Here is a 21,524-nt window from a genome sequence, read left to right on the forward strand (position 1 = left end):
AAAGGAAGACAACTGGATTTAAAACAAAAAATCCACGTAAGAAAATGGGGGAAAAAATCCGGGAAGGTTTAGTTTCATAATCAACTAAAAATGATACGCGGCATATCATATTAGTCTGCGCACCGTGCTTTTCTCGCCGCGCTGGGAGCAACAACATCGCTTTTACCACAACAAAACAACGTTACAGTGAATAAAATGCTGTCCAAGCCGTTGACCCTGCTGTTTTGCAGCGCCCCGAGGTCTTTTTATGCTACTGTGCCCGTAAGAGGGAAGAAAACATGTGCCTTGATTATTGGGGCTCCCGGTTCCGGCAAGGGAACTATCAGCAACTGGATTGTCAGGTCTGATTTGGGCCAAAAATACTTAGAGATAGAGAAATTTAGATTTATCATCTAAGTGAAAAACCGAAAGATATTTTAAAATAAAATTTAGTTTATCTTTTAAGTTCTGTTGATTGCCTAATTCTTGGTTAGTCCTCCTAAAAAATCTTCTCATAACAAAAACATACTTTTGTATAATCTCCCTATATGTATTGTTTTTACTTATGATATCTTGACAATATATTCGTAATATCGTTTGGAGTATTTTATAAGACGCACCTAATGAGTCTGGTTCATGGATCTATAGATATTATATAACTTCTCTCATTTTGGATTATATATATTTAGAATAGTATGTAATGTAAGGTATTCGTTTCCAGGGATAGATAAAATTTAGGTTTGGTTCATCTCTCTTTTATGGCAAGGTATATACCGAAGCAAAGATTAATTATATTATCCTATCTGCCCCCGGCCCCCTCTCGATCCCGTAAAATATGCATAACCTGAATGACAGGGGCATATATATAATTATTTTTATGTACATTGTACATGGTACTAGTTACGCGTAACCTAGTCCTCTGGTCTAATTTAATCTAATGTTTACATTGTAGAGATTTCGGACTAACCCACGTTTCAAGTGGTGACCTTCTGAGGGCTCATATGAGAGATGGAACTACTTTGGGCAAGGAGGCAAAAGCTTTCATTGACAGAGGTGAGATTTTGAAAACAATAATGTTGTGTAATTGTATTAAGTATACGCCACCTTTTATGAAGAGTGGTTATTGAATGTCTTTCTGCCTATGTGATTCGATGTGCTTGTTTAAAAAATTTAAGTAATTTAAAGAACGTTAGAGTAATTTAGCTGAAATTGCTGAAATTAAAACTATAGGTTCTTTATGATATGTAGGTATAACTGTAGATAAAAGCACAGTAATTTTAAAGACAATACCCCTAGTATTTATGAAACTTTATCTTGTTTTATTTAATTTATTGACCAAAATCCATTAAAATTTCCCTTTTTTTCTTGCAGGAGATCTTGTACCTGACAATGTCATGGTTGGTCTTGTTGCCTCTGAACTCAAGAAGTTGGGGGACAAGCCTTGGCTCCTTGATGGTTTCCCCCGCACCCAACCTCAGGTTTGGGACATATTTTTTTGAAAATATCAACGTTAATATTAATCATGTATTTAGAACCTAGCTGTTCATTTCTTAATTTTCTGAGATAAACAATACAGGTTGATATTTCTTATATTTAACCTATTTCTTTGACTCTAGGCTGAAGCACTTCAAGCTGAAACTCCAGTAAATGTTGTGGTCAACTTGGACGTTCCTTTCGACACCATCATCGACAGGATCAAGGACAGGTGGATCCATCCTGGCTCCGGTAGAGTTTACAATCTCATCTTTAACCCACCTAAGGTAAGTGTGTTTGGATAATAATATTTGTGACGTGTTAAAATGTAGACAAGTATGGAATAAGGTATAATTTTCTACTTCATTTACAGTATTCTTAGTTCAATTCCTTTTGTTTTTCTTGAAATAACTGAACATCTTTTCCAAAAAACAGAATTAATATCTAAGTTACTTAGCCAAAGTCATAGATTCCCAAATACAAAGATACTTTTTAAAGTATGGGAAGTTGACAGTTTTAAAAGAAGACTTGTTCTTTGCATGACATATGATAACTTATTTGTTAAGGTTGCTGGCAAAGATGATGAAACTGGTGAAGATCTTATCCAGAGAGATGATGATAAGCCAGAATCTGTCCGTAACAGGTAGGCAAATAGATATATAGATAGTTAGGATTATACTTAGATAGAAAGAATAAAGTAGGCAATGTTGTCTGACTCTTATTCCCTTTTCCATTTTATAATTAAAAGGTTGAAAAATTGAAAACTATATAAGTGTTAACACATACAAAAATCTGCTGGAATATACAGAAAATGTTATATTTAAACAGAATCAAGTTTTGATTTTTTGACTTCATAAAATGCCTTATAGATTAACGTGTATGCATGACCCAGAAGGAATCTGCGAAATACTTCTCTTCTTGGTGAATGTTGAGATACAGTTGGCGTTCGAATATGTATTTTTAGAGAGCTAAGCTGCCTACTTCATATTCAATTTCTTCCCCCAACTAGGATCCAATTTTAAACATCTTATTTTTTTAGGCTTGAAGTGTTCAAGGCCAACACCGCCCCTGTGTTGGACTTCTACAGAAGCATGGGAATCCTCAAGGACTTTCACGGCACAGAGTCCAAGAAAATTTGGCCCCATGTCGAGGCTTACCTGAAAAGTATCATGTAAACAAGATGTGATAACTCTTTTTTGACTGCACCAACTGATTATTTGCTCTTTTAGAGTCTATAGTATTTCCCTTTGCCAGACGCTGTTTCTGTTAGTAAAATTGCCCATTTTTCACATCCCACATCCTGCTATTCTTCAATGAACAGAATGTCCTTGTTAATATGTATTTGTTAAATATTTAAAATGAAATGAAACCTTCCATATTTATTAAGGTGATATTTTTATAAAAATGTTGAAAAAGTTCTTAATTTTATACTAAAACAACATGCATTTAGTTACCTATTTTTAGAATTTTATATATAAACCAAAACTTCCAGTGAAAAAAAAACAACAATGTGATACTATACAATTTAATATTTACATCAAAGTTATTTTTGTTGATGTTTGTAAGTTTTCTTTTTTTCCACAAGGCAAGTCACAAATATTTGAATTTCTGATGATTTATTTTCAGATTTTTGCTGCTTGAAAACTAAACATAAAGAGCAAAGATGTCGAAGCGAAGGATTGATATCGAGCCAGGTATGAAAACATTTAATGAGGTTAGGGATATGTCACCCGAAGATTAACCTATAGTCTATCAATTTAAGAAAAAAGCAGGAAAAAACAAAAAAAATCGAAACAATTTCTTTAGATTTAAAATCCTTATAAAAGTAACAAAGTAATAGGATGTCTGTTTATCCGTGTGTGAATGCGTGACCAAACTATTTTGATGGAGAATAGCTTCATCCACCCAAAAGAAAACGCTCATTTAATAAATTACCCCCCGCATTTTTAGGCATTGGCACCAGGCCTAGCTATTGTGACAATCAATTCTACAAAAAATGACGAAACCTTTGGAAGTTAGCTGGGGGTATATCTTGTTTTTCATATAACTGAAGAGGGGTGGGTAAGAAGGGGAGGAAAAGGGGAAGGGGTTGTGTGGAGAATTCCTTTAGAATTGTTTGGCAGAATATCATTCCTTTTTCCCTGCATTAGCACAAAAAAAATAATATAGAACACTAAAATGTTTTTATTATTGTAGCTGGCGCCAAAAAGAGCAAAGAAGATGATATGAGACCTGGAGTAACAAAAATGAACCCTCACACAGGTCTACCCTTCTCACCCAGATATTTTGAAATATTCAGGTACATACAAGTTTTTTCTATTACAGAGGTGTATATTTTTCGCCTCTCTCTATTTCTTTACCCAATTTCTATAATAGTAATATGTTATTTGGAAAGTATAAATAGGTACACCACTGATCTATTTGAAAAAGTATTTGTTCATCAGCTAGGATCTCGCTAACCACTTTACCCAATATTTTCTCCATTTTAGGGAAGGTTTACATAGGTTTTAGTAAAGTTGTTGGCTATTTTATTTATAAGTTGAAGTTTTGAAAATAGTTTTAGGCTTTTTTCAGAACAAGTTTGTCCAAGATTTGTTGTGCGTGTTGAGGGAAGGGGGTGGTATTATTTACAGTCTATTTACCCCAATTTTTTTCATGGATTCATATTTACATTCTTCCTGATATTTTTAGGAAAAGATGCCAGCTGCCCGTTTGGGACTACCAGGAGAAATTCATGGATCTGTTGGCCAGGCACCAGTCCATTTGTTTGGTCGGAGAAACTGGTTCTGGTAAAACCACCCAGGTAAGGATTGGACTATTTGTTAAATAACTTGTTAATTCAACCATATAAACTATCTAACAGAAAGCTACCCTGTAATGCGAAAACATAATTGATACATATGATATATCATATATACCTAAAAACAAATTATATTTTGAGAATTGAATTAAAACAGGCATGCATGTATGTAAGGCTTTTCCTGGGTATTATTTTTTAATTAGGTTATAAAATAAGAGAATAGTTATTTCTCGCATCGTATTATAAACGGCTTTCCGCGGATATAGAATGTACAATTATGAGATTAAAACAAGTTTTTTTTAGCCCCAAAGTGCCGAAGGCACCGGCTAAAAAAAACTGGTTTTAATCTTATGATTGTACATTTTTATATTCGTAGAAAGCTGGATATAATACGATGCTAGACATAGTTTTTTCGTATGGATGAGAACCGGTTCCTATCAATCAAAAGAAAATCAATGTCTGTCCCACCCCCTCTCACTAAAAAAATCTCGATTAGGTACCTAGGGTAAAGCGGGGCGATCTCGGTTTTGAGGTGAAGTCGGTATTTTTTTGACCACCTTCATTAAATGACATTTTTCTCCATGTTCTAATCGACTGACAGAAAAAAAACATAAAATCAAATTTGTTCCTTATTAAATTGCGTACAAAAAAGTATAAAATGAAATTTTTGTGAGATGAATTTTTAGGGTACTTATTGGGTCTTAAAGTCGGACGACAAAAATTTTTTTTTTCGATTTTTTTGCTTCGGTCGGAAAAACGGTAAGTTGGACAAAAACTGGTAAGAGCTAGAGCTTAGACGTCTTCAGGGGACTTATTAAGAATCTAATAGGCTATCCATTTCCGTTTAAAACTTTTAAAAAGCTTGTATAGTTTTTTCTTAAATCGACTAAAAGTGAAGCGGGGCGAATTCGGTTTTTTCACTTTTTATACTAACTTTTTCAATTTTATATAAAAAAGTGAAATTTTCGAGAAAAAAAGTCAAATTTCTCGTACTTAGAAAAATTATTTTTTCTTTTTTGTAGAAAATATTGTCCGATCTTCATATTTTTTTTTGTGAATGCTCTTTATTACATTTAGCAACTTTAACCTTTAAGGCATGCTGTAATTAAATCACTATGTCATAGGTTTTTTGAAGCTGGAAAATCGACCATAGATTTTGCCAAACTTTTCTCTTTTTTTCAACTTGATTTTTTTAGGAAATTTTGCTAATAGAACTAATTTTTTTTTGGCCAAATCTATTCAAAATTGCCTGAATTTTAAGGATCAGGCCTTTAAAGTCATAAAAAGTTATTTTTTCTAGTAGTATTTTTATGTTTTTTATCAAAAAAATTTTCGAAAAAAAAAGTCAAATTTCGCGTACTTCGGAAAAATTTTTTTTTTTGGTAGAAAAAATTGACCTATCTTAATAAAATTTTTTGTGCATACTCTTTATTACATTTAGCAACTTTTACCTTTTGGGCATGCTGTAATAAAATCAATACGTCATCGATTTTTTGAAGCTTGAAAATGCCCTACCGACTTCGCCTCAAGGCGGGGCGAAGTCGGTGCCGTTTTAGAGATTAATTTTGACAAACTTCCCAATGTCCTAGGTTTACGTCCCTTTAGGACCTGATCGACTTTTCCGAGATCTTTCTACTGGTCTTGGTCCCATTTAAAAAAAATAATTTTTACGATTTGCAGGTTCAAAAAACCGAAAAAAAGACCGAGTTCGCCCCGCTTTACCCTACACTTTTGGAAATTTAGGAAAATGTTACTTCATCTTAAAAAATTACAAGTTAAAAAAAACAATTTTAATTTAGATCCCTCAATGGTGCGTGGATTTCTCCAAGAAGATGGGTAAGAAGGGCGTAGCCTGTACACAGCCCAGAAGGGTAAGTTAAAGTTGTTTTATTTGGATTAATATTACTTATATATCTTACTTTTGTGTCTTCTTAATGGCCTCATTTAATAGAGCTTTAAAGCTTTTCAATTAAAAAGTACTTAAAATTTCCTTAAATACTAAAACTTTACAACTCACTTTGTCCGAACGTCTACTCCATGATTATTTTTTTGCTTCGCCTTTTTTGGATATCGTTATCCTTGTACTAATGTAGGTGGCTGCTATGTCTGTAGCTCAGCGTGTAGCAGAAGAGATGGATGTTGCCCTGGGTCAGGAGGTTGGATACTCAATTAGGTAGGCATACAGTAATACAATATGCACATCACGCGGTATTAGTTTAATGATACTTGTTTGCCAATCGGGTTTGAGTTTGGACTTCACCGCGTCATACTAGACGGTAAAATTGGTACATACTGTTGTTATGGATGGCACGTGACACTATTAGTGAGAGTATGGAGGGAATCCCTTAGCTCAACCCATTACCATGCACAGTATATCCTTCCAGACAAAGCTCGTGCAATCAAAGGGTTGGTTGTCTGTTAAACCCCCAGCAAAATTACACCATCTAAAGATTAAAGTTATGGATTGAATTTTTTTGACACTGGTAGGTTATACAACCCAATAAAGTTTTATGTACTAGAAGTTCTCAAAGTTTCAAGCCCTCGATGAAAAGAATTAGTGCTAATAAAAATTTTGGGGACCAGTATAAGTTACAGTCCAATATCCCCTCCCTACCTAATAAAAATAATAAATAAATAAGTTATATTATGTGTCAGGTTTGAAGATTGTTCTGGACCGCGCACCCTGTTAAAGTACATGACTGATGGTATGTTGTTGAGAGAGGCTATGAGCGATCCTATGCTCGAAAATTATCAGGTAAAATATAATATATCTAGTGTTCTTAAGGGGTCGTGTTCACCAAATAAGCAACTAACATTAATATTCTTGTATATTAGTGATGGTAGAATTAAAAAAGAATTATTTTATTTTCATTTTCTAAGATTTCAGAAAGTTTTGTTTTACCATTAAAGTAAAAGAATAGAGGGGGCATGAGCTAAATGTAACTCTCCCCTCAGGGCAGGGACCCTGTCCCGATATTGTTTTTGGTCTTTGAAATCAGCCAACCTATTGCTTTACTGTTAACGTTTGAATATAAAATCGTGTCACTTAAACATATATTAAAAATTTCAGCTTTTGTATATTTTTAATTATGACAACTATTTGCATAGGTTATTTTACTTGACGAGGCTCACGAACGGACGCTTGCTACTGATATTCTGATGGGTGTATTGAAGACAGTTGTTACTCACAGGTTAGTTACATCATCTGATAGGTCTTTTTATTCTCACTATCGGCTACACCCCTGTGTGGGAGGGGGTGAGGTCGTCTCCCCCTTTTCATTTTTAGATTAGAAAAGACAATTTTTTACTAGGTTAAGTTATAGCATTTTTTACTTACATTAACGATACATTATTCAGATATGCCACTATCTATCTTTATTTGACTATCTATTAGGGTGGGCCCATTTCACCCTTTTTTTAGATTTTACTGTTATCATAAGTTGTGGAAGTCATATATATGTATGATAATCCCCATTCAAGTTTCAAAAGTGACTTGGCTCTTATGGCTGCCGGCGCGCGGGGGGTATAAATAGTTCCTACCCCCTTATAAAACCAAAAATTTAAATTCCTTCAAACACAGGCATGTTGCATATCAAAATGACCGCATTGAAATGCTGATTACGAATCTGAAATTCGTTTTGAAAAATATTGCTCCTAGTTCGAATAAGATCTCATTAAGTACCTAAAAACAGCTGATTTAGTCAAAATTGTTCATTTTAGTAGGTTATTTGAAAATCATTTCAGACTGAATCAATATTTTTCAAAACGGTTTTCAGATCTGTAATCAGCATTTCAATGCGGTCATTTTGATATTCAACATGCCTGTGTTTGAAGGAATTTCAATTTTTGGTTTTATAAGGGGGCGGGCACATTTTCAACCCCCCGCGCGCCTGTTTTTGGATTAAAAAGCCTCTTTCGAGTTTTACAGTGTTTTATATTGGCCCAGTAACCCTTGCCAATGTCTACTAATGTGAAATTCCAAAATCGACCCACCCTACTATCTATCTAGGCCTGACTTGAAGCTAGTTATTATGAGTGCTACACTGGACGCCGGAAAGTTTCAGTCTTATTTTGACAATGCCCCTCTGATGAATGTGCCCGGCAGAACACATCCTGTAGAGATCTTCTATACGCCAGGAATACAGATACTTCCAGTTTTTAGTAGCACAGATACCTTACAACTAGGATCTGTTTGTTGTTTGGCATGGATAGGACGATTGATGATAAATTAATCCTACCCCTTAATTATTTAGTTTTATATTATACCGCAGGTGGTGGCTCTCAATTATTTTGGAGAAGGGGGTGAAAGTTGCAATCCACTGACACTTTTTGTTATATTTATGTAAATAAGGAGAGGAGGGGGCAGGGGGGATTTTTTGTCCAAATAAATAACTATAACTAATCGGTTAATGATATTCCCTTAGAACTTGAACTTGATATTTTAACTCACTAAATTCTGTTAAAAATATTGAAATATCTGTGTGTCCAGAACCTGAAAGAGACTACCTGGAGGCCGCTATTAGAACTTGTGTACAGATTCATATGTGTGAAGAAACTGAGGGCGATATGCTTTTGTTTTTGACAGGTATTGACATTGTTATTAGATAATCCCTAATTGACTTTTTAAAATCGTTATATTTATGGCTCTAGGCCTAGGGACCTCCAAAACATTGCTCTCCAAAAATTTTGTCTGCAATACTTTTAAAGTTTGGCATCATTTTCTGTCTGTACACGAAAGGACAGTCTCTTTCCTTAATTTCAAGAAGGCTTGAGTTTTTATTAAGATTTAGAATGTTAAGCAGAAAGATAGGATACTCATGCAAAGGTTTGAAGAATAATTAAGATCTCTAGGAGAGTGAAACTCATAACTGATGTTGAATTATCTATAAAAAAAATAATGATTACGTGATTATATTCATCTATCCTAGGTCAAGAAGAAATTGAAGAAGCATGTAAAAGACTGAAACGTGAGATAGAAAACTTGGGTCCCGAGGTAGGGGACCTGAAATGTATCCCGCTGTACTCGACCCTGCCACCCAACCTTCAGCAGAGAATCTTTGAAGCACCCCCCAGCAAAAAGGCCAATGGCGCTGTTGGACGTAAAGTAAGTGTTTGATTATAATAATAAGAATCTTTACTTTACTTATGAGATTTGAAGGTTTCTTAGTGCTGATATAACTCTTACTTTGTTGTTTTTTTAAACTTTAAAGTCAAATATATACATACAGATAAGATATTATTAATTAATCTTTAATTCTCCAGTGATATTTCATATATTGATCTTCTTTTCTTCAAAGATAAACTTTTTTCATTAAAATGAAAAATTTACATACCTCCTACCTACAAAGATTTTTATGTTTCAACTAAAAAAAAAAACTTTTGTCTTCAATAAAATATATTACATTATGGGTACACAATTTAGTTTAAAATATTGAATATTTTGATTTTTATTATAAACTATTTATTTTAGGTTGTTGTCTCAACTAACATTGCGGAAACCAGTTTAACAATCGACGGTGTTGTTTTTGTCATCGATCCAGGATTTTCAAAACAAAAGGTAAGTAATCTTATGGCATAAAACCTGCGACTCTGACGTCATCCGCTTGATGTCCGGTAGGTAATAGGTTCTACTCCCGGCCAAACAAGGCGTTTTATTTAAAGATCTTAATAATTGTCCCTACTGTTGCTTTGTAAGGTACGCGACTTTAATAGGGGATATGCCTTGTCCCGAAACAGATGCAACTCATTACAATTCACTGTTTGACTTCCAAGCAAAGGTAATGCAATCAAATTTTGTATGAGTAGTTGGGTATTAAGTTTATGTTATCTTCCATTTTAACTTGTCCCTTTAATAATGTTTCCAGTTGCAAAATACCTATTTTTTTCTAAGTAAGATATTTTCTTTTTTAATCTTTGTATCTGTTGTTATAGGTATACAACCCTCGTATAAGAGTGGAATCTTTGCTAGTATCCCCCATCAGTAAGGCTTCGGCTCAGCAGCGCGCCGGTCGTGCCGGACGTACAAAGCCGGGCAAGACCTTCAGGCTGTACACAGAGAAGGCGTACAAGAATGAGATGCAGGATAATACATACCCAGAGATCCTTAGGTATATATTTTTGTTTGGGCTCGTAAAATTTGTGTAATTTTATTGAACGTTGATTGGTTGCTTATAAGATAGTAGTTTCTAAACTTTTAAAGCTATAATACTTGTTTATCATCATTTGGATGAATCATTCTTTTTTTACCTAGTTTCTTATGGTTTTTTGTTATACTTTTCGCATTATTATTTATCTTAAGGTCTAATCTTGGAGCTGTAGTTATCCAGCTGAAAAAGCTCGGTATCGACGATCTTGTCCACTTTGACTTCATGGACCCTCCCGCCCCGGAGACCCTGATGAGAGCCCTGGAGCTGTTGAACTACCTGGCGGCCCTGGACGATGATGGCAACTTGACAGAGTTGGGCGCCATCATGGCTGAGTTCCCACTTGATCCCCAGCTAGCCAAGATGTTGATAGGTAAGTTGCGTAGCTACTCAGTTATTGTTTGTGTCCGTCTTTCTGTGTGTCTGTAATGCTAGTATAGCACGAATTTTCTTAGTAGTGCAGATAATTCGGCTCTCCCTCGGGGCTAACAAAACTTGATTTTAATCTTATAATTTTTCTTCTAATATCCACGGAAAGCTTTACCAAGACATTATTATTATATTATAAACATTAAAAAGGAGAAAATTGGCCATTCCTTACAAGCCCAAAATTATGATATTGATGCATATAAATTCGCGTATCATGGTTTTTTTTCTCAATTGTTTCAAATAATAGTGTAAAATATTTCTTTATTAGGTATTTATAATTCATTTATTTGCGTATGAAAGACATATTTCCACGAATAATAGTATTAATCCCATGAAATAAAATCTGAATTAAATATTTTTTCAGCTTCTTGCGAGTATAACTGTTCTAATGAAATACTGTCAATTGTTAGCATGTTATCTGTTCCACAGTGTTTTGTTAGACCTAATGAGGTAAATATAAATAATTTTTTTTTTTCTGACAAACGTACTAGAGGGACAACACCTCCATGTAGAAGATGAGCGTACTATTAATTCTTCAATATGGGCGTTAGAACATAAATCTAGAATTAGGGTTATTCTTAGATTTCTTGTCATACAAAGGGAGAGGTTGATGATCCGCTTTTTGTAACCAAACCCAAACACTAAGTAACGTAACCAAAAAAGAATTAAAGCACTAAAATGTGGCATGGTAGTTGTTCTGTAAAGTAATGGCGGCAAGATTTAGCAAACTAATCGTCCATCGCAAATCTCTGAAATAGAGCGTCAACCAGGGTTGGCAGATAAAAAACCTACCCCAATACCCACCCGGGTTTTTTGCCCTTTAACCCACCTTAAAAAACCCAAGGAGTTTTAGGTTCTTGGGGTTTAATTAAAAAAAAGTAAAATTGTTTAAAAAATAAGTTTATTTTTCATTGTTTATATAAAAAAAATATGTTTTTCATTGACCCCTTGCATGTATTTAACAAAGGAATAGACTGCTGTGCTTGATTTTGCCATTGTCACGGGCTCAGTAAGAGATATACCAGCAAGAAAAGCACGTACAGTTTTAGGATCTTTAGATTTTTGCATTTTTTCTGTTTTTCCTGTAAAAAGCAGCAAACTTTTCATCTTTCTTATGTCCTAGCCTGTTTCTAAATATTAAAAGAATGGACCTAATTGGTTTCATGGCACAGTGGTTTTCTTTGTATTTTTATAGTAGCTATTAATAGGTTATTTTAGGTTAGGTTAGTTAAGGGGTAATGATTGCCCCGCAGGGGTAGAAATAAGAGAAAAGCTACTGTGAAAATACTATGAAACTCGCTGCGCCAAAGAAAGAATCGTCTATTACATATTATATAATTATATATAATATATTATTCAAGCTTTTACAGTATAAAAACTATAAAAACCCAAAATACCCCAATAAAAAACCTAGAAACCCCTAAAACCCGGGTAAAACCCCTATTTTCCACGACCCCGGGGTATTTTTTAAAAAACCCGGGTTTAGCATACTGCACAGCCCTGGCGTCAACCACCCGCCCCACTGCTAGTTTTCAAAATATAACACACGATCCCTTTTTTAAAGGCCAAGAAAGCGTCTGACGACAGTAAGCTCCGCTTCGCCCACATTGATGGTGACCACTTGACCTTGTTGAACGTGTATCACGCCTTCAAACAGAACATGGAAGATCCCACTTGGTGCTATGATAATTTTGTCAACTTTAGGTGAGCTACATTTTTTAGAAAAAAGTCAAACAAAACAGTATAGTTTTATATTTTTTCAGTGAAAACTAATCGGCCTCGGAGCATAACTCGTCAAAAAAAGTAATTTATGTGTCTGCGAACAACTGTCCATAAAAAAACACATGGTGCATTTTTTTATGTCTACATGAACACGCAACTGTACATAATAAATGAAGGTTTTCCCTAATTTTAGAGTAAGGTTTTTGTTTGTCAGATAAGATCTCTCTATCCACTAAACCGATTTAGTTTTCCTTCTCGGGGAATCTTCATGAATATCCACTATGTTCTTATGCTATTTTTTTAACTTTGATATTTGGTTGAATTAAGGCTATTTTCTGCCTTTCTTTGTCTATAAACTGATGATTGCTGTGCCGCTAGCTTTAATCAAAACTTATGATAGAATTTGTATCTAATAGAAAAGAAATTGTATTATTTCAGATCCTTGAAGAGTGCAGACAACGTAAGACAACAGCTTTGCAGAATTATGGACAGGTAGGCGTTTTTTTTCCAGTTTGACTTCCAATCCAATTAATTTCCGATCTGAACCGTCATTAAGCCGTACTGAAAATTTTTGTACCTATCGTTTCGATGCAAAATTAGAAATAAATTCTGTTAAGTTTGGCCCTGGAATATATGTATTTCTTATATCATACTAATGCTGTTGTATCAATAATTGTTTTTGGGGTTCAAAGGGACTATGCACGAAGGATAGCAAGTTTTTATAGCAGCTTACCGCAACGTCTAGCTATTTTTTTGTCTGAGTACTTATGAACGATAAAAATTTCAGTTTTTTCTCATTTTTAAATCAATACAACAGAAACAAAGTTTAAGAATCCAAAAAGGTAGAAATAAATACTGTTTTAAGATATGATCACTTACTCTATTTTGTGCTCCCTTTTTAAAGGTAGGGAAAGTATATTATATTTGACAGGGCAAAATCCGCTAATCTTTATCATTTTAATTCTATGCAATTGCTTTATTATTATTAAAAATGTAATAAATATGAATAATGATAAATAGATGGGTAATAAATAATAAACCATCATGTTTTATATAATGTAATTGATATATGTATTTTATATCTTGCTATTTAATATTATTTTTGCCCTGATGGCGGAGAATTGTCCAAGATCAGTGGTTGTCGGATCTAGAGGTTAAATAAAATTTGATTTGATTTGATTTGATTTGATTTGATGATATTCTGTATTTAGATTTAATTTGAAGAGAACAAGTACAGATTTTACAAGCAAAGATTATTACATCAATATTAGAAAAGCCCTGTGCTCTGGCTTTTTCATGCAGGTTAGCATACTTTTTGTTTGTTTGATTGATTAGCCATAGTTTCTTAGAGTTAAGATTAGACACGCTATCTCATGAGAGCTACTCATTATTACCTCACCCTCACCGAGTATGACAGGTGTCCCAGAATAAGTTTGAAGAGGATCTGATACCATGTGCAGTGCAATGTACTTGACTGGCTATTGAATATCCAAACCAGGGATCGGAAGCCTCACGTAAGCCGCGCATAAGCCTCAGTTTTAAACCTGCTTGTGAGCAGAAAAAAAAATTTCAGAAAGAAGGATTGTCTGCTAAAGAGACGTTTTATACGTCCAGCTGAATTTTATAGTGATAAAATCACGATTTCACTGAGGCTTACACGCGGCTTACGTGAGGCTTCCGATCCCTGATCCAAACTACTCAACTACTCATTGTAAAGATAGTGAGAGTGCCTTGGCCTGTAAACAGATGTAGGTTTCGGATAACGGATAGGCAATCAAAAAGAATTAATCTCGTACATTGGACCATTTTGGGTTATTAAACATCCCATGAAATGTTGGATAAGGTTTTTAATTGTTTTAGGTTGCCCACCTGGAGCGCACAGGGCACTACCTGACCATCAAGGACAACCAGGTTGTGCAGCTGCACCCCACCACCTGTCTGGACCACAAGCCAGAGTGGGTCCTCTACAACGAGTTCGTCCTCACCACAAAGAACTACATTAGGACCTGCACAGATGTGAAGCCAGAGTGGTTGGTTAGGTAAGATATATAATTGTTATATTTACAGACATTTAGACCCAAATGTAAATAAATAGAAACGGTTTTAATACACAAGTTACAAAAATGTAAAGTAGTACATGAATGTGCAAACGGGCAAAGTGACGATAGGGAGCAGGTGTTTGGTGGTCATAAATAAAGAAGGATATGAAACATGTTAGAAAATCACCAAAAAATTATGGTATATGTTAAACTTGTAGCATGATCGACGAACCATGTAAGTTTCATACTGGATGTCCTATATATCTATCTTCAACAACAACAAAAAATAGCAGTCTACCCGGAATAGCATCCGAGAAAATACATTTCCACAAAAGCATTATAGACTGATGGACCAAATTGGTAAATAAACATACCTAATATGATGAAGTTCAATTAAAAAATTATTTTTTGGGGCAAATATTTTAAATGCATTTTTTTCAGAGTGGCCCCGCAATACTACGACATGAATAACTTCCCCCAGTGCGAGGCAAAGCGGCAGTTGGAACAAATCATTGCCAAGATCAACTCCAGACAATACCAGAAAGGATTCTAAACTCCCCCACCCCTCAACCATCCATCCATCTATCTTATCTATCCTTCACTATGGATAGAAAGAGTAAAGCACTTCATAGACAATGTTTTCCACCAACATTATTTGTTTCATACACCCAATAGCTGCAATTAAAAGTGATTTTATGTGAAAGATTGAAGAAAAAAAATATATCAAATTATCTGTATTAAATAAATAGAAAGAAAATGCGCCAGTCTCGTTAAAAGACTGATAATAAAAAAGCTAAAAGTTCTATTATAGCTAAATTAGACTTCATTATAGCTTAGATGTAAAGCATGTTACTACTTATTTTACTGAAATTATGCATATATGAATGTAGTCGTTAATATACTATAATACTAATAGTAAACTATACTACATAATATATTGTATCTTTTCATATTATTCTTTTTTTTACAAAGGCAAAAGGACAGATAACGATTTTATTAAACATTGCAAATTATCATAGATGTTGGTTTTATCAATTTATACAAATCTTTGTCTGTCATATGATGTTAGTTTTTTAGTTTGTTTTAAAAAACATGGCTGAATTTATTTTGTTCTTGAATAACATAAACTTTCAACAATCTCATATATATCAATCAACTTATTCATTATTGTTAAATAATCTTTCTAAATTCTTAATTTTTGTTTAAAAATACTGATTTTGAAATTTATTTTGTAAAAATTGTAAATTTTTATGGTGTATTATTCAACTTATTATGTATATGGTGAAAAAATGAAGAAATCGCATTTGAATAGAAATATTTTTTTGTTGTCGCTGTGTTATCATTTTTTTCTATTAATATTTCAGAGATCTTAAGTGGCAAAATGTTGAGTTTGTGGCGTTTGGCGACCACAGGAGTCAGCAGAGTTAATCCTGAATTTATTAGACAGGAATACAGACTTTAATGTTACTAGCAGCTGTGCTACTTTATTCAAAGAGGGAGGGTGAGGGGTGGGGCAGCACAAGGGCTAAAATCAACCTTTAGAGTAATGGGTCTTTGAAATCAGCTATTAGCGTCAGAATTACAAACAAAGCTAAGTCCATACCACAGAACAAAAAGTAATTTGCTTGCAGAGATGGCATAAAAAAAACCACGTGGTTTAAACCAAAAAAACCAAGCTTATAAAAAACAAGGTGGGATGGTTGAAATGTTTTTTTTTTTAGATATTTATACAAAGGCCTATCTTTCCAGTTATATCTTTTCACTAGAGTTGGATCGATATAATTATCTCCCTATTGGCTAGTTTTCTATATGCATATCTATTTCTCAATAAATCTATTTTCCTCACCCGGCATTACTATCTAAAAGAAAGTAAATATTTAATAATTTAAATGATTTTTAAAAGATTTTTTTAAATTATATTTTTTTCTTTACATTACCATCACCAAAGGGTTAATCATGATGATTACAATTTAGTTTAATATTTGAACACACAAAATGTCGCCACAATCGAATTCTTTTAAAACACAGTTTTCTTAAATTTATCATATTATAAATTTAAATTTTCTTTTTTATGATTAGAAATTAAATACATCAATATAAGGTAAATAGCAACATGAAATGAAAAAAATGAATTTATTTTTAATAAAGTAAAATAATGGGTCTTATCGTTCTGGGCAATGAGAGTTTATTATGGATTATTGGAGCACTATGAGTTTTAATCATATATTTCTTGGAAAACTTGAGCTCGTTTATAGACATTTATTTCCTATATAGATCTGACATGGATCTTGAAGCAATTAAGCAGGCCGTTTTGTAAATGTTAAAAATTGGAAGATTTCATTAAATAAAAGTAATCGCAAATATACTTAGTAAATAACGTAAATAATACAGTAAATAACTGCAGGGCGACCACTGCATACTATATATACTATTTATACTATATAGGATGAATTTGGATACTATATCATACTATATGACCAAAATTTACTATATATACTAGGTATATATTTTAACCTTTACTTGACCAAAATTTACTATATATACTATATAATATTACATTTATATAACAAAAAACTAATATTGTCAGTTTTGTGACAACGCCTCTTAAGGAGCGTTTTGTCTTATTTTCACAGTAGGTTTTCTCCTATTTCTAGCCCCTGCGGGGGCTCAAAAGATACTGTGATACGACTAAAATGCATAAAGATGAAGAAAATCCTTTGAAATATATTTTTGTTTGTGATTATGATATAAATATCAGTTATTTTTCATAGAGTTAACTTAAGGGTGAGGGGTAAGTTTTACCACTTTCGCTTACTCGGTGATTTTTAGGCTAGGTATTAATGTGAGACTATAGGGTATTTGGGACAAAAATTTACATTTGGGTAGTAGTTCACTTATATTCAATATTTTTTTGGGTAAGTTTCCAGGTTCAGGTAGGAAAAAGGTGGTTTCTGGACAGGTAAAAAAATTGTAAAATTTAGAGATCAACTTATTAAACAAAATATGCATCTTTCAAGATGTTGTTAACATATCTGAAGAAAAAAATTAAAATTGGCCTCTAAGTTCTGGATCTGCAGGCCACCAAGTCAACTCTGGACTGGTAAAAATTCAAATTTTTTGTGTTTGATGAGTTAGAGGTCAACCTATAAAACAGAATATGCATCTTTTTGGATGTTATTAACTAGTGATGGCAATCCGTCGAATTTTTGGGCCGGATTCGGATTCCGGATTCTCAAAAGAATCCGTCAAAAAAAGTGGCGGATTCCTTGCGGATTCCGGATTCTTATTTTTGGCGGATTCGGATTCCGGATTCTAGCCATGTTTTCAAAGGCTTTTTTAAAAAAATTAAAAAAATTCAGTGCTACATATGTCCTAAAAAATAATGTTTTCGGTTTTTTCTATAATTCACTTCCGAGAATTGAACCAGATTTTAAAACATATTATATATAATGATGATAATCTTTGCCTTCAAAAAGGGGAAGTTGAAAGAAAAAAATCAAGGCGCTAATTTTAGCCTACCAATTCAGAATCCGGAATCCGCTATTAAAAAACGGATTCCGGATTCGGATTCAAAAATTGGGCGGATACCGGATCCCGGATCCGGATTCCGGATTGCCAACCCTATTATTAACATATCTGAAAAAAATTTAAAATTAGCCCTTAGGGTCAAGCCCTGCAGGCCTCCAGGTCCATTCTGGACAAGTAAACAATCAAATTTCTTATTTTAAGAGTTAGAGGTCAACTTATAAAACAGAATATGTTTTTTTTTGGATTTTATTAACATATCTGAAGAAAATATATAAATCGGCCTCCTAGTTCAGGTCCTGCAGGCCTTTAGGTCCACTCTGAACAGGTAAACAATCAAATTTCTTAGATGAAGAGTTAGAGGTCTATTTATATAACATAATATGCATTTATTTGGATAATATTAACATATCAGGATCCAAGTTCAGGTTCATTCAGGACAGGTAAAAGACTCAAATTTTTTATTTGAAGAGTTCAAATTCAGGCCTCCAGGTTTTCTCTGGACATAGTCTACATGGAAGCCTGCCGCACCTTGACCTGGAGGTCAAGGGGGGGGGGGGAGTTCTGACACATTTGCGTAAACCTGGTATATAGGCTTTATCTTTGGACTGAGAGGATAGGTTATTAAAGATAAAATCATTCTTATATAATGAATTTTCCCAAGTTTTAAGATTTTTTGGATAGGCCTCCAGGATCCGGAGCTCCAGGCCTCCAGGTGGTTCTGTACAGGTAAAAATGAAAAAAAAAATTTTTAAGAGTTAGAGGTCAACTTATAAAACAAAATATGCTTCTTTTTTAATGTTATTCACATATTTGAAGAAAAAAAACATGCAATTTTTTTTTCATATGCTGACCTCTAACTCTACAGAGACCACCTGGAGGCCTATCCAAAAAGTCTTAAAACTTGGGAAAATTCATCATATAAGAATGATTTTATCTTTAATAACCTATCCTCTCAGTCCAAAGATAAAGCCAAAATACCAGGTTTACGCAAATGTGTCAGAACCCCCCCCCCCCCCCCCCTTGTATTTTATCTTCAGATATGTAAATAACATCTAAAAAGATGCTTATGGTGTTTTATAAACTAACCTCTAACTACATAAATAAAAAATTTTGATTTTTTCCTGTCCACCTGGAGGCCTGCAGCATCAAACCTGGAGGTCGATTGTCATTTTTTCTTTAAACATATAAATAGCATCTATAGAAATGCTTATGTTGTTTAAAAAACCTCTAACTCCTTAAATTTAAAATTTTTATTTTATTCATGTCCAGAGTCCACCTGGAGGCCTGCAGCTCCTAAACCTGAAGGACAATTTTATTTTTTTCTTTCAAATATATAAAGAACATCCAAATATAAGCTCATTTTGTTTCATAAATATACCATTAACTGTTCAATTAGGGAAGTTTTATTTTTACCTGTCCAGAGTCTGCAGGACCAGAACTTAGAGGTCGATTTTAATCTTCAGTTATGTTAATAACATCCAAAAAGATGCATATTCTTTTTTATAAGTTGACCTCTAATTCTTCAAATAAGAAATTTTAATTTTTTACCCGTCCAGAGTGGACATGGAGGCCTACAGGACCAGAACTTGGAGGCCGATTTTAATTTTTTCTTCAGATATGTTAATAGCATTCAAAAAGATGCATATTCTGTTTTATTACTTGGCCTCTAACTCTTCAAATAAAAAAATATCTATAACCTGTCCAGAGTGGACCTGGAGGCCTGCAAGACCAGAACTTGGAGGACTATTTTAATTTTTTCTTTATTTATGTTAATAACATCCAAAAAGATGCATATTTTGTTTTATAAGTTGATCTCTAACTCTTCAAACAGAAATCTAAATTTTTTTACCTTTCCAGATAGCCTGCAGCACCTGAACCTGAGACCTATCCAAAAAAATAATTAAATATATGTGAAATACTAACCAAAAGTAAACTTTTATCCTAAATTACCTATAATCTCACATTGATACCTTGCCTAATAATCACAGAGTAAAACCCTTATATGTGAAATTGCTTTGATAACAGCTATGCTTAGAGTTATTATTGATGATGTATGTATATTGTAATATACTCAGCGTGGCCATATTCTTCAGTATACTGAAAATCTTCAGTATTCTTCAGTATTTGGAAATTGGGGCTTCAGTATTTTCAGTAAATACTGAATATTCAGTATTTGAAAATTTTATTCAGTATTTTTCAGTTTTTGGAAATTTTCATGATTCAGTATTTTCATTATTTCTTAAATTCCAAAAAATTTTGCATAAATAAGATGTTTTTTCAAGTAGTTGATGTCAGATTTTTTTCGGCGCTTCGCGCCTCACTTTACTTTCCTTTAAATTACCCTATAACTTTGTACATTAATTTGGGTTTTTTTATGGTAATCATAGACGTCCAAGGGGGGGGGGGGTAAAGGGGCGATTGCCCCCCCAAATTTTTTTTCATTTTACCCCCCCCCCCCCCCCCCGTTTATAATTTACCCCCCCAAACAATTTTGGGGGGGTAAACCACCCCCCCAAAATAAAAATCTAACAAAAAAAATTTTGCGCGCTTCGCGCGCATTTTTAATACTAAATATTTAATAAAATTTAAATTACCCCCCCCCCCCAAAAAAAATTTTTACCTTTTACCTCTGCCAACAGATTTCAGGGGGGATTATTAACCCCCCCCCCCCCCAAGCAAATTTTACCCCTGGGGTAAAAATTTTGGGTGGGGTAAAAAAATTGCGACGCGCGAATTTTACCCCCCCCCCCCCAAAAGCGAATTACCCCCCCCTTAAAAAAATTTTACCCCCCCAAAAAAAAATAAAAAGCTTGGACGTCTATGATGGTAATATACATTTTTTTTTCAATTTCATCTCAAATATAAATTTTTTAGATATTTGAGATGCTTTTATACAGTATTTTTTCAGATATTTTTTTTGTCTATTAATAGAATGAATAATCTAAGGTGAGTACTTTGCATGATTATTAAAGGTAAAGTTTTTTAGCATGCTCTTAAATTAACTAAAAAGTATTTAAGTTTTGTAATCATTTAAAATATTTATCAGTCATTTTCTGCTTAATTGGTGCAAGAAAATCTAAGAGGCAAAATTAAAAGGTCTTTAAAATATCCCCCAAATTATAAAGGTATGATATATGAAATTTTGAAATGAGGAATCATATAAAAAAATACTTATTCAGTATTTGTATTTTTTTGTTTAGTATTTCAGTATTTTTTCTTATTTCAGGATTCAGTATTTTCAGTATTTCCTTTTTTTTCTTCAGTATTTTCAGTATTTTTTCTTATTTTAGGATTCAGTATTTTCAGTATTTCCTTTTTTTTCTTCAGTATCAGTATTTTTTTGGTTGTGGCCACACTGTATACTATGTATTACTAAATAATTCTAAGTCCGATACTATATCATACTATATG

At 33.5% G+C, this 21,524-nt stretch overlaps 3 protein-coding genes across 3 annotated transcripts in view; all 3 read left to right on the plus strand.

Moving 5' to 3' along the window:
- Ak3 (Adenylate kinase 3) lies at window positions 1–3,079 on the plus strand. The gene is made up of 6 exons (XM_080180156.1): window positions 1–341; window positions 932–1,032; window positions 1,351–1,457; window positions 1,596–1,739; window positions 2,019–2,095; window positions 2,492–3,079. Exons 1-6 carry the CDS (start codon window positions 196–198, stop codon window positions 2,625–2,627), a joined length of 711 nt encoding a protein of 236 aa, XP_080036282.1. The 5' UTR covers window positions 1–195; the 3' UTR covers window positions 2,628–3,079.
- On the plus strand, window positions 3,031–15,950 carry Dhx15 (DEAH-box helicase 15). The gene is made up of 19 exons (XM_080180153.1): window positions 3,031–3,146; window positions 3,649–3,751; window positions 4,144–4,255; window positions 6,052–6,123; window positions 6,346–6,425; window positions 6,908–7,007; window positions 7,361–7,443; window positions 8,262–8,385; window positions 8,738–8,837; window positions 9,181–9,356; window positions 9,723–9,809; window positions 10,184–10,359; window positions 10,551–10,768; window positions 11,189–11,274; window positions 12,389–12,528; window positions 12,985–13,038; window positions 13,758–13,848; window positions 14,407–14,585; window positions 15,027–15,950. Exons 1-19 carry the CDS (start codon window positions 3,116–3,118, stop codon window positions 15,136–15,138), a joined length of 2,124 nt encoding a protein of 707 aa, XP_080036279.1. The 5' UTR covers window positions 3,031–3,115; the 3' UTR covers window positions 15,139–15,950.
- mRpS22 (mitochondrial ribosomal protein S22) overlaps window positions 15,924–21,524 on the plus strand; it is an 11,516-nt gene continuing 5,915 nt past the window's right edge. The window contains exon 1 of the mRNA XM_080180155.1: window positions 15,924–16,029. Within this exon, the coding sequence (XP_080036281.1) occupies window positions 15,967–16,029 (63 nt within the window). The 5' untranslated portion in view covers window positions 15,924–15,966. The remainder of the gene's footprint in view (window positions 16,030–21,524) is intronic.

Source organism: Acartia tonsa, chromosome 12 (genome assembly GCF_053477335.1).
Source record: "Acartia tonsa isolate MP-2025a chromosome 12, ASM5347733v1, whole genome shotgun sequence".
In the NCBI taxonomy this organism is placed as follows: Eukaryota; Metazoa; Arthropoda; class Copepoda; order Calanoida; family Acartiidae; genus Acartia; species Acartia tonsa.

Bases quoted from the DNA above. Each gene is read 5' to 3' on its own strand.
- Dhx15 (XM_080180153.1), top strand. From the start codon at position 3,116: ATGTCGAAGCGAAGGATTGATATCGAGCCAG. The intron at 3,147-3,648 runs GTATGAAAACAT...TTATTATTGTAG, and splicing joins AAGGATTGATATCGAGCCAG to CTGGCGCCAAAAAGAGCAAA. The intron at 13,039-13,757 runs GTAGGCGTTTTT...TTCTGTATTTAG, and splicing joins CTTTGCAGAATTATGGACAG to ATTTAATTTGAAGAGAACAA.
- Ak3 (XM_080180156.1), top strand. From the start codon at position 196: ATGCTGTCCAAGCCGTTGACCCTGCTGTTTTGCAGCGCCCCGAGGTCT. The intron at 1,458-1,595 runs GTTTGGGACATA...CTTTGACTCTAG, and splicing joins TCCCCCGCACCCAACCTCAG to GCTGAAGCACTTCAAGCTGA. The intron at 1,740-2,018 runs GTAAGTGTGTTT...TTATTTGTTAAG, and splicing joins TCATCTTTAACCCACCTAAG to GTTGCTGGCAAAGATGATGA.